Source organism: Tubulanus polymorphus, chromosome 3, assembly GCF_964204645.1.
Source record: "Tubulanus polymorphus chromosome 3, tnTubPoly1.2, whole genome shotgun sequence".
Taxonomy (NCBI): Eukaryota; Metazoa; Nemertea; class Palaeonemertea; order Tubulaniformes; family Tubulanidae; genus Tubulanus; species Tubulanus polymorphus.
The window spans coordinates 16396549-16409386 of NC_134027.1; the positions used below are offsets into that span (position 1 = coordinate 16396549).

Below are 12838 nucleotides of genomic sequence, written 5' to 3' on the forward strand. Positions count from 1 at the left end.
TTGATTTTGATGTTTTATCTCAACTCCATTGCATTTAAAGTTCGAAGTGGCTACTCGTACGGACCCGTACGAATAATTCCGTAGGCTATTCGTACGCACCCGTCGGATAACTCTGGAATTATGTGTACGGGAAGGGATAGGGTTAGGGTAAGGTGAGGCTATATGTAGTTAAAACATTCGACCGACTGTCAGCGAGCTCGGTGGTCTAGTGGTATGATGCTGCACTAGTAATTTACTGGCCCGGGTTCGAGTCTCGCTCGATCCGCTATTTTTCCCTAACTCTATTCTCCACACTTTCCTTGAATTTTCTAAGTCGTGCACCTCTGTACGCATGCGCGGCGTTAATCGGCCAATCAGCGACAGTTATTAGCATACAGATCCTAGTTCCGTACGAATAGCCTCCAGAGTAATCCGTACGAGTAGCCACAGCGTTTAAAGTTATTCCGGAGTGATAAGAATTAAGGAAAAAATTAAAGAACATTCAGGGACGATATATTCCTGCTGCAACTGGCATTAAAGATCGCTAGATTGCCATAAAAATTATGAAATTATAAGGGTGGCAGCACCAGCTGGCGCATTTGAAGCCCTCGACCATCAAAATCGGTGAAGGATTTTGTGTCGAACTCAATGTTTTAAATTTCGAAATCGGCAAAAACCGGCGTCATAGCATTTTCGGTCCAGGCGATTTCGACCCTAATTTCGCGTTTAAAGACAATATAATTCACGAACTATTCATTGGAAGTTAGCGGGATTATTTTCGTTAGAAGCAGGAAGCTATTAGCTTTCATAGGCCTATCATGCCTGGATTATCAAAATCGGACGAGAAATAACAAAATAGTAAGCGACTGAAGTTAGGTATGTTCATGTCCGCGCGGGACGCCACTATCGATTGTGACGACCATTATTGATTAGGAAAAGTGTGATGCGCATTTTTACTAAGCGTTTTGACATCGCGTAGTAAAATCATTCATAATCCTGTCTATCAATGCAAATGAGCTAAAATCTTTTGGAATCAACCAATAAGATCGATCTTTATCACTTGGGGTTGGTTTAGTGTATAAATCTGGGTCCAGTTCCACAGTTCTGAGTTTAGATTTGACCCTGGGTTAAAACATTGCAAATGAACTAACTTTAACTCAGAGTTAACTCTAACTCACAACTGTGGAACTGGGTCCTGCATTTTAGTTGAAGAAAATAGAAATCGAAATATACCATTTTTCAAGAGCAAAATTCGTCAGCTTAGGACCCGGAATAAGCGACGAATCATCAGAAATCGGAAGGTTTAGGATCTTAAAATTCAAATACTGAAGACCGCATGATTTTATTTCGTGTCGGGGCTGAGCGATCGCTGCCGGAAAAGTCGATGTCTAAGTTTAAAGGAAGTAGTGGAAGGGTGATCGAAACTGCAGTTAGACCTAGGTACTACGCATTTTCACGCTACTAACCTAATTGTGGTCCGATGCGATTTAAATCGTGGGCCCAGCCATATGCAATTTGATTGATGTTTGCTTGTGAACCATATATATATGAGCCATCCACGTTCCCGTCTCGACCCGTTACTGTCTCGACCCGTTCTCGTCTCGACCCTACCGTACAATAGCGCCACCACAGTCGATTATTTGAACTAAAACACTACGGCGCGTATCGGAAAACTGTACGTACAGTGTACCGCGAACTGAACGCGGCGTCTTCTCACTTAGAAAATTATCGACTTGACAGATTAGTTCGATTTTCGACCGCAGCGGCGCTATACGACATTGGACAAAAGAAACTTTCTACCTTTTGCTATAACCCGTTGTTAGAGCAATTTGTGTAATGTTGAAACCATCCACAAATCAATCCAATGCGCATGCGCGAATGCGCTGGACTTAGAAAATTCTGAGAAATATCCACGAAAATTGGGAATCGAACACGCAAGCACAAGAGTTCAAATTCAAATTCAAAATAACTTTATTGATCCTTTATGTTCAACATATACATCATTGGATTGACATTTTCAATAAAGTGGACAGGACAAACAAGAGACATGGAGAATAGAAAAAAAAACAAAAATAATAATGGAGCAGTTTAGAAGGAAATTTTAACATAATTAATGTAACAGAGAATAGGCTATAAACATATATACAGTATCATGAATGCAGTAGGATAAGAGTATTAGACATTTATTAACTGCAGCCTATATATAAACTTACAATGAATATATACATACATATACGTATACATCCACATACACACATATACACACATACATGTGTATCTATATAGTCCACTCAACCCAGAGTAAAGCGGTATCTGTATCCGTGTTTAATTAGAGTTGTGACGAAAGGTAGCTAGATCATTTACCAGGTTACATACAACTTTGCCTATTTCAGAATCATTGTTATAATTAGAGAAGAGGAGGGCGAATTGTTTATCAGGGTTTAGGGTTGAGAAGGAAGGGATTGATGTTGGTGAGATGTTTAGTACGGATTGTTGAGAGAGCAGTGCAGTCGAGAAGGAAATGTTTTTCGTCCTCAATTTGATTTGAGTTGCAGAGCTTACAGACGGATAGTATTTGAAACCGAATACTTTCATCTGTGATAAGAATACAATTTGTCCTGGAATAAGAAAGCTCGTCATTTTCAAACCCTTATCTTGCCTCAAATGATTATTCAGTTAATTTCCGGGGAGAGTTGTGGTGATTTAAGGTTTCGATTAGCATTTTACTACCGGCAAATCGTTAAAGAATGAAACAACTTCAAAATGTAAGAATCTGAAGTAATCTGAAATTCAAAATAACAAATGATCATTTTATGATCCGTATAAGAGGAGAGGAAACAATTATCTATATAGGATCTTCGCAGGGGTGGATTGAGAGGGGTGGATTGAGAAGGGTTGATTGAGAGGGTGGATTGAGAGGGGTGGATTGAGAGGGGTAATCCCCTTCTCAAAAAGGTGCCTTTTTAAGGCCGTTATTGAAATATCTGAAACCGAGGCGGAAAAATCGACCCATTTCTCGTGGTTGATATTGAATATTAATGTTTTCATTTTTGTTTTCATTTAGCGGGGGCTAAGGCAAATTCGTGAGCAATCGACCCCGAAGTTCTTCCGCCCACATTTTAGTATTTTGTTTTCGATATGATCGGATTATGCCCCTTTTTACCAAAAATACAACCTCTGCCCTCTGAAATCCTGGGTCCACCCCTACTTGTTGGTCAGCGATTAGCATCACCAACTATTAAATGAAATCTCCTATTACACTTCATATTGGGTGTTTTACTTTCTAAATAAAATTCAATACATCAGACATTTAATAAAAAAAACCCTTATTTCAATAAAACTGGTTCCAGGTGTATTTTTCAGGATTTGAATAAATATCGCCAAACGGTTTGCTACCAATACTTAGAAAACAATGCAGTCATCAAAGCGGATTTGCATGTGCCATGGCGTACACGAATTCGAAATAAACCTTTATGAGTTTTTTTTTGTCGTGTATCATAAATCTAAATATATAAAACACACAGTTGCGGTACTTAAAACGTGGCAACTCGACAACATGTTTGTTTTTCATCAAGTGACAAATTTTTGTAGCTAAGGCCCAAAGCATAATTTCATAGATCGTTTCAACCCTAAATCCAACACTGATGAGCGCTGTCAATGTGTTCATCTTATCATTTCGATTTGAAAAGATTCATTCTTAATCGTCTAGTTTATTTCTCATTCGCGAGTCAAAGATTCGCGAGTTCACAGTTCTTTGTTAATATTCTGATAAAATAACTCACTTTGTTAATAACTCTGATAAAATGTCGAAAATGAACTGATTTTAAACCAAGAATGCTTGTAGCAAAGTCCTACGTACGTGCTACAAGAAATTTGACTGTCCTTTGCGCGAGATCTGATCATTCCATTCATTACTATACTGAATATATCCGTATGGCAAAGAATCTATTGCCGATACCGGATACCTAAAGTTAGATCAATCAAGATAGAAAATAAGGCAGATTCGTTTCAGGGATAGTAATTACAAACTCTCCACCAGCCTTCATGTTTGCTGATTACCATTTCTGGCCGAAACGAACGTGCCAGAACAGGGGCTGTGGAGCAGGGGAGGGTTAGGAGTCTTTAGTACCCTACCCCACCTCCACCCCCCGATATTTTGTTACCTCAGAAATTCCAATTGTAAAAAATGTTCCATATCCTCTTCAAATATTCTTTAAATATTCTTGGAGGAGAACCTTCTTAAAAAACTGTGTATGACGCTCTCAGTGTTCATCATCACTGCACGGGACGTTAGACACTGCTAGTCGAGCAGCAGTCAGTTGCACGGGATTTAAACCACTTAAACACTTCGGTCAGGACTTTGCTTACATTCTAAAGTCATCAAGACGGCGCCTGAAGAGTGCATTAAAATAGACCGAAATTTCAAAGTTTTCCAGCCAAATCTGAAAACATATTTGCTAAAACAATTTGAATATGCAAATTCACTGCAGAAACATCTGAAAATATGTAGAACTCAAATCGTTTTTTTACGTATCTTAAATCTCGTAATTTTACGTCCAATCCGATATGAATTAATGCGCGTAATATGCAAATTTACGACAAACACATTGTGCAACGAAAGAATTATTATTATCCGATTAGAATCCGATTATTATTTTGAAATGAAATACCTAAAATCGAGCACTTTTCGCTGAATTGTCTGCACACTCAAGTCTACAACAACATTCAGGTACAGTCAATTACTGAACGGTCGCTAATGTATCAAAAGTATTGATATTTTAAATTTCATTTCGTACCAATGAATCCATTGTAACTAATGTTATACCTTGCAGATATATTCGATGTGATTCATTTTTCAGAATGTTTACCAAAACTCTTTTCGTCGCCCTCGCCATTTTCATGGTCGTTGGAGCCGTCGCTGCCGAAGGTAATTTGATCTTTCGATTTGATATGAGTTTCATTCTGACGATTTTTCCCCGTCATACGAAGTCTTCTGTCTCCGTAAGGCGTGACGGTTGCGCGCACGTTATTTTGTTTGATCTTCTTATTCTTAGATAACGGTTCTGATTTAACTATTTGGTAACTTCAATTCCTGGACTTGGTTAGAAACGATTCATACCCGTTTTAAACAGGTCGCTATATATGTGGCAAACATTGACCTACTACGAGTAGAATTCCGTATCTTAATTCATTCAAGTTTTCATTTTAATGAGTTTTGAAATAATTTTTTGAGGCATATTTTGTTGTTGTTGATTTGACGTTTGTATCCTTTGGATAACCACATATTTCTATACCCACGGATGCTCCTGCATAAACCATACACTGTTAAGAACGATACGGTATTTGATGCTTGGTACCGAATATTGGTATTTGGAAAATTGAAATCAAGTAGACTCCAGAATAGACAGTCATAACTGAAATCGGATGTTGATCTTAAGTTGTGACGCATGTGTCGTATTTTTTCAATTTCAGAAGTCAAAATTGAGAAGAGAGGAATCCCTTGCACCTGCGTCGGCAACGGCAAAAGAGGAACCTGGTGGTTGTTCGGTGGACCAAACCATAACTGCTGTAAGGGTAGCGCATTGGCTATTGGAAAATGTTGCTATTAGTTGAATGACTGAATGTTTTCTATCCTTTGATTATTTTGATTTTGTCAGAAAACGTTCAAATAAAATTGTAAAAAGTACAAATCTCTAGTGATAATTAGCTGTTTAGATGCATAGGCCGAGTTTTGGCCTCGTCGTTCCGGTCTCTTGTCCTCGAGTCTAGTTGGCGCATTATCCTCTTCATTTATGTCGTGCCGCGCTCGTTATTTATTGTATTACGTTTAACTATTTCGTTCACTTACAAAATTATAATTTTTTTACCTTGACCTTTGACTAAAGTTATAATTCTGATACGTAGGCTTCAGTATATACACTGATAAAATTGGGAAATTTGAAGTACATACATAATTTCCGGTTCTAAAAACGTTTTTGTCCGTCGTCGGCTCGGTGACCATTGTGTTAACTTGGTGATGTAGCAGAAGGTGTCCTTCCAATGATTGACGGACGAGGCCCGATTTTCACACGGGCAGCCGTGACCCAAGCCCGGACTCCAAGGATCTCGGGAATGCTACTGGCCCTTTGGCATCAGACTCAGAGTTGAAATATAAGCTTATCTGTTTTCTCAAAGAACAATAAAGGGTTTTTTTTATCAATGACAGTCACATTTGCAAACCACCTTTAAGTAGTGGTGAGGGCCGGTGTGCGGCCGCGTTCACAGATTTGTAATATGAAGGAGTGCTCCGAACATTGGAGCCGTTCAATCGCAACACCATTTTCCTTTACTGCTGCAATACATTTTTATTGACCTAGACGGCGCTGTAGTGGCAGAAAATGGCTGCGCCCATATAAACGACTATAAACCGGCAAAAGGTAGAAAGTTTCTAATGTCCGATCGACAGTACCGGTAGCGCCGCTACTTAGCAATAATAAGAACTAATGTTATTGACGATGTTTTGTTAAGTGGAAAGACGCCGAGTACCAGTATATATCCGATAGGTTCGAATCCCCAATTTCTTCGGGATGATTTGATTTTAAAATAGCGATCGTTTTAATAGATTTGGTGTACCTTATTAAACTTACCCACCGTCAACACACCTGCCGGATGTGAAACAGGGGACGTCCTATTCCAATGACGCTAAAGATTTTGTGTGAATTTTATGGTACTGTAACGGCGGTATGAATTAAATTCAGCTTAGACTGAGAGTAAAGTATTTTAAGGCAAACTCTAATGGGCTAACTGCACATCGTCGAAAGACTTCTCATCCATCGATACTTGATAAAAATGAAATAAAACATCTAGTTCCAATTATCTCATGTAAGCATAACATTTATTTTGAAAATCTCAACCATACATCAAAACATTTTAAAGCCTTCTATATCAAATGCAATCTTTTGCTAACATAAACAATAGACAAATGGCCATATCTCTATCATATTAATTATATCACGAATGCTAAATATTGCGATATTAATTGAAATCGTTCAACCAACAAATGAATTTAGTTAACATAATATCATCACAAACCATTCATATCCTTGGCAAAGGACTTATAAGCTTTTAGAATATCCAAACAGGAAAACTTTAGTCTCATTTCTATGCGAGTAGAAATACATTATCATTATCTTTGCATTATATATAACATCCATATCTGTGCATTATATATATGTTTATAATGTCATATCTCTTAATAATAATCAATCCAATAATTAGATTAATAATACTAATTTATTTATAAATTAATAATTGGTAATTAAACTATCAACTCTGCTATAATTGAGTTACACATGAGGTAAAAAAATTATGGCATAAAAACTCCTGTCAGAGTAATAGAAGTAACTGTCTAATACATGAAATAACACATTTTATACAATGAACTGAGCTCTGAATCTGATGAAAATATTCAATCTGAGATCTTACGAATGATGTTATTTTAGCCCTCTACTTCTGAAAACTGAATAGCGCGCTGTGAACTTCAACTTCAAAACAAATTTGTTGAACAGCAGTGTATCGAAAAACTGTACGTACAGTGTACCGCGAACTGAACGCGGCGTCTTCTCACTTAGAAAATTATCGACTTGACAGATTAGTTCGATTTTCGACCGCAGCGGCGCTATACGACATTGGACAAAATTGGCTTATCTTACATATGGTTACAGCAATACACGGAAAATTATAAAACGCTCTCCAAGTACGTGAAACAAGTCCTCCGTGACCAACACGTACAAGAAATGCTTCAAAAAGTGAATGACGATCAGCAGTATGTTAATTTCAAACTATATAAGAACGATGTTAGGCTTGAAAAATATATAACTCAACTTGACGGAAGTCTTGTGCATAGCTTATTCGAATTCAGAATTGGTTCCTATTTATTACCGGTAAATAATCGATCGAACGCTCATATAGACCGAAGTGAAAGACTGTGCCCTGCCTGTAACACCGTAGGAGATGAGCTTCACTTCATTTATGACTGCACTTTGCTAAGTGATCTGCGTGATAATTCCATCCATTTAAGTATGTCCAGAAACTTGGAAATATTAAGGAATCCTACCCCACAACTAGCTAAATTTATCCAGTTAGGTTTAAGTTTATACAAATCCCTCCAGTGAATTGTGTATATACGTGTGATATATCTTGCTGTATATAATTCAATCTCTGTACTTGCTTTGTTTGTAAATAGTTTTATTACTGAAAGTTTGATTTTAAATTTTGTTAATTCCTATTTTGTTTTGTATATATGTATATAATTCTGTTCATGTTTTGTAAATTTTTATATTCCATATTTTGTATTCAATCTTGCCTCCACGTACCATTCTTATGGTTGGAGTGAAATAAATATCTTATCTTATCTTATCTTATCAAAAGAAACTTTCTACCTTTTGCTATAACCCGTTGTTAGAGCAATTTGTGTAATGTTGAAACCATCCACAAATCAATCCAATGCGCATGCGCGAATGCGCTGGACTTAGAAAATTCTGAGAAATATCCACGAAAATTGGGAATCGAACACGCAAGCACAAGAGTTCAAATTCAAATTCAAAATAACTTTATTGATCCTTTATGTTCAACATATACATCATTGGATTGACATTTTCAATAAAGTGGACAGGACAAACAAGAGACATGGAGAATAGAAAAAAAAACAAAAATAATAATGGAGCAGTTTAGAAGGAAATTTTAACATAATTAATGTAACAGAGAATAGGCTATAAACATATATACAGTATCATGAATGCAGTAGGATAAGAGTATTAGACATTTATTAACTGCAGCCTATATATAAACTTACAATGAATATATACATACATATACGTATACATCCACATACACACATATACACACATACATGTGTATCTATATAGTCCACTCAACCCAGAGTAAAGCGGTATCTGTATCCGTGTTTAATTAGAGTTGTGACGAAAGGTAGCTAGATCATTTACCAGGTTACATACAACTTTGCCTATTTCAGAATCATTGTTATAATTAGAGAAGAGGAGGGCGAATTGTTTATCAGGGTTTAGGGTTGAGAAGGAAGGGATTGATGTTGGTGAGATGTTTAGTACGGATTGTTGAGAGAGCAGTGCAGTCGAGAAGGAAATGTTTTTCGTCCTCAATTTGATTTGAGTTGCAGAGCTTACAGACGGATAGTATTTGAAACCGAATACTTTCATCTGTGATAAGAATACAATTTGTCCTGGAATAAGAAAGCTCGTCATTTTCAAACCCTTATCTTGCCTCAAATGATTATTCAGTTAATTTCCGGGGAGAGTTGTGGTGATTTAAGGTTTCGATTAGCATTTTACTACCGGCAAATCGTTAAAGAATGAAACAACTTCAAAATGTAAGAATCTGAAGTAATCTGAAATTCAAAATAACAAATGATCATTTTATGATCCGTATAAGAGGAGAGGAAACAATTATCTATATAGGATCTTCGCAGGGGTGGATTGAGAGGGGTGGATTGAGAAGGGTTGATTGAGAGGGTGGATTGAGAGGGGTGGATTGAGAGGGGTAATCCCCTTCTCAAAAAGGTGCCTTTTTAAGGCCGTTATTGAAATATCTGAAACCGAGGCGGAAAAATCGACCCATTTCTCGTGGTTGATATTGAATATTAATGTTTTCATTTTTGTTTTCATTTAGCGGGGGCTAAGGCAAATTCGAGAGCAATCGACCCCGAAGTTCTTCCGCCCACATTTTAGTATTTTGTTTTCGATATGATCGGATTATGCCCCTTTTTACCAAAAATACAACCTCTGCCCTCTGAAATCCTGGGTCCACCCCTACTTGTTGGTCAGCGATTAGCATCACCAACTATTAAATGAAATCTCCTATTACACTTCATATTGGGTGTTTTACTTTCTAAATAAAATTCAATACATCAGACATTTAATAAAAAAAACCCTTATTTCAATAAAACTGGTTCCAGGTGTATTTTTCAGGATTTGAATAAATATCGCCAAACGGTTTGCTACCAATACTTAGAAAACAATGCAGTCATCAAAGCGGATTTGCATGTGCCATGGCGTACACGAATTCGAAATAAACCTTTATGAGTTTTTTTTTGTCGTGTATCATAAATCTAAATATATAAAACACACAGTTGCGGTACTTAAAACGTGGCAACTCGACAACATGTTTGTTTTTCATCAAGTGACAAATTTTTGTAGCTAAGGCCCAAAGCATAATTTCATAGATCGTTTCAACCCTAAATCCAACACTGTTGAGCGCTGTCAATGTGTTCATCTTATCATTTCGATTTGAAAAGATTCATTCTTAATCGTCTAGTTTATTTCTCATTCGCGAGTCAAAGATTCGCGAGTTCACAGTTCTTTGTTAATATTCTGATAAAATAACTCACTTTGTTAATAACTCTGATAAAATGTCGAAAATGAACTGATTTTAACCCAAGAATGCTTGTAGCAAAGTCCTACGTACGTGCTACAAGAAATTTGACTGTCCTTTGCGCGAGATCTGATCATTCCATTCATTACTATACTGAATATATCCGTATGGCAAAGAATCTATTGCCGATACCGGATACCTAAAGTTAGATCAATCAAGATAGAAAATAAGGCAGATTCGTTTCAGGGATAGTAATTACAAACTCTCCACCAGCCTTCATGTTTGCTGATTACCATTTCTGGCCGAAACGAACGTGCCAGAACAGGGGCTGTGGAGCAGGGGAGGGTTAGGAGTCTTTAGTACCCTACCCCACCTCCACCCCCCGATATTTTGTTACCTCAGAAATTCCAATTGTAAAAAATGTTCCATATCCTCTTCAAATATTCTTTAAATATTCTTGGAGGAGAACCTTCTTAAAAAACTGTGTATGACGCTCTCAGTGTTCATCATCACTGCACGGGACGTTAGACACTGCTAGTCGAGCAGCAGTCAGTTGCACGGGATTTAAACCACTTAAACACTTCGGTCAGGACTTTGCTTACATTCTAAAGTCATCAAGACGGCGCCTGAAGAGTGCATTAAAATAGACCGAAATTTCAAAGTTTTCCAGCCAAATCTGAAAACATATTTGCTAAAACAATTTGAATATGCAAATTCACTGCAGAAACATCTGAAAATATGTAGAACTCAAATCGTTTTTTTACGTATCTTAAATCTCGTAATTTTACGTCCAATCCGATATGAATTAATGCGCGTAATATGCAAATTTACGACAAACACATTGTGCAACGAAAGAATTATTATTATCCGATTAGAATCCGATTATTATTTTGAAATGAAATACCTAAAATCGAGCACTTTTCGCTGAATTGTCTGCACACTCAAGTCTACAACAACATTCAGGTACAGTCAATTACTGAACGGTCGCTAATGTATCAAAAGTATTGATATTTTAAATTTCATTTCGTACCAATGAATCCATTGTAACTAATGTTATACCTTGCAGATATATTCGATGTGATTCATTTTTCAGAATGTTTACCAAAACTCTTTTCGTCGCCCTCGCCATTTTCATGGTCGTTGGAGCCGTCGCTGCCGAAGGTAATTTGATCTTTCGATTTGATATGAGTTTCATTCTGACGATTTTTCCCCGTCATACGAAGTCTTCTGTCTCCGTAAGGCGTGACGGTTGCGCGCACGTTATTTTGTTTGATCTTCTTATTCTTAGATAACGGTTCTGATTTAACTATTTGGTAACTTCAATTCCTGGACTTGGTTAGAAACGATTCATACCCGTTTTAAACAGGTCGCTATATATGTGGCAAACATTGACCTACTACGAGTAGAATTCCGTATCTTAATTCATTCAAGTTTTCATTTTAATGAGTTTTGAAATAATTTTTTGAGGCATATTTTGTTGTTGTTGATTTGACGTTTGTATCCTTTGGATAACCACATATTTCTATACCCACGGATGCTCCTGCATAAACCATACACTGTTAAGAACGATACGGTATTTGATGCTTGGTACCGAATATTGGTATTTGGAAAATTGAAATCAAGTAGACTCCAGAATAGACAGTCATAACTGAAATCGGATGTTGATCTTAAGTTGTGACGCGTGTGTCGTATTTTTTCAATTTCAGAAGTCAAAATTGAGAAGAGAGGAATCCCTTGCACCTGCGTCGGCAACGGCAAAAGAGGAACCTGGTGGTTGTTCGGTGGACCAAACCATAACTGCTGTAAGGGTAGCGCATTGGCTATTGGAAAATGTTGCTATTAGTTGAATGACTGAATGTTTTCTATCCTTTGATTATTTTGATTTTGTCAGAAAACGTTCAAATAAAATTGTAAAAAGTACAAATCTCTAGTGATAATTAGCTGTTTAGATGCATAGGCCGAGTTTTGGCCTCGTCGTTCCGGTCTCTTGTCCTCGAGTCTAGTTGGCGCATTATCCTCTTCATTTATGTCGTGCCGCGCTCGTTATTTATTGTATTACGTTTAACTATTTCGTTCACTTACAAAATTATAATTTTTTTACCTTGACCTTTGACTAAAGTTATAATTCTGATACGTAGGCTTCAGTATATACACTGATAAAATTGGGAAATTTGAAGTACATACATAATTTCCGGTTCTAAAAACGTTTTTGTCCGTCGTCGGCTCGGTGACCATTGTGTTAACTTGGTGATGTAGCAGAAGGTGTCCTTCCAATGATTGACGGACGAGGCCCGATTACACGGGCAGCCGTGACCCAAGCCCGGACTCCAAGGATCTCGGGAATGCTACTGGCCCTTTGGCATCAGACTCAGAGTTGAAATATAAGCTTATCTGTTTTCTCAAAGAACAATAAAGGGTTTTTTTATCAATGACAGTCACATTTTCAAACCACCTTTAAGTAGTGGTGAGGGCC

At 37.3% G+C, this 12838-nt stretch overlaps 3 protein-coding genes across 11 annotated transcripts in view; 2 read left to right on the forward strand and 1 right to left on the reverse strand.

The window, feature by feature from the left end:
* LOC141901878 (ELKS/Rab6-interacting/CAST family member 1-like) overlaps nucleotides 1–1662 on the reverse strand; it is a 237058-nt gene extending 235396 nt beyond the window's left edge. For all 9 annotated transcript variants that reach the window (XR_012618869.1, XR_012618870.1, XM_074789418.1 and 6 more), the window contains exon 1: nucleotides 1446–1662. The gene's annotated coding sequence lies outside the window, so the exon portion shown is untranslated. The remainder of the gene's footprint in view (nucleotides 1–1445) is intronic.
* A 2971-nt stretch (nucleotides 1663–4633) lies between these two features.
* On the forward strand, nucleotides 4634–5669 carry LOC141902553 (delta-actitoxin-Avd1h-like). Its single transcript, XM_074790335.1, has 3 exons — nucleotides 4634–4708; nucleotides 4839–4906; nucleotides 5452–5669. Exons 2-3 carry the CDS (start codon nucleotides 4840–4842, stop codon nucleotides 5586–5588), a joined length of 204 nt encoding a protein of 67 aa, XP_074646436.1. The 5' UTR covers nucleotides 4634–4708; nucleotide 4839; the 3' UTR covers nucleotides 5589–5669.
* A 5584-nt stretch (nucleotides 5670–11253) lies between these two features.
* On the forward strand, nucleotides 11254–12289 carry LOC141902588 (delta-actitoxin-Avd1h-like). Its single transcript, XM_074790392.1, has 3 exons — nucleotides 11254–11328; nucleotides 11459–11526; nucleotides 12072–12289. Exons 2-3 carry the CDS (start codon nucleotides 11460–11462, stop codon nucleotides 12206–12208), a joined length of 204 nt encoding a protein of 67 aa, XP_074646493.1. The 5' UTR covers nucleotides 11254–11328; nucleotide 11459; the 3' UTR covers nucleotides 12209–12289.
* The last annotated feature ends 549 nt before the right edge of the window (nucleotides 12290–12838 follow it).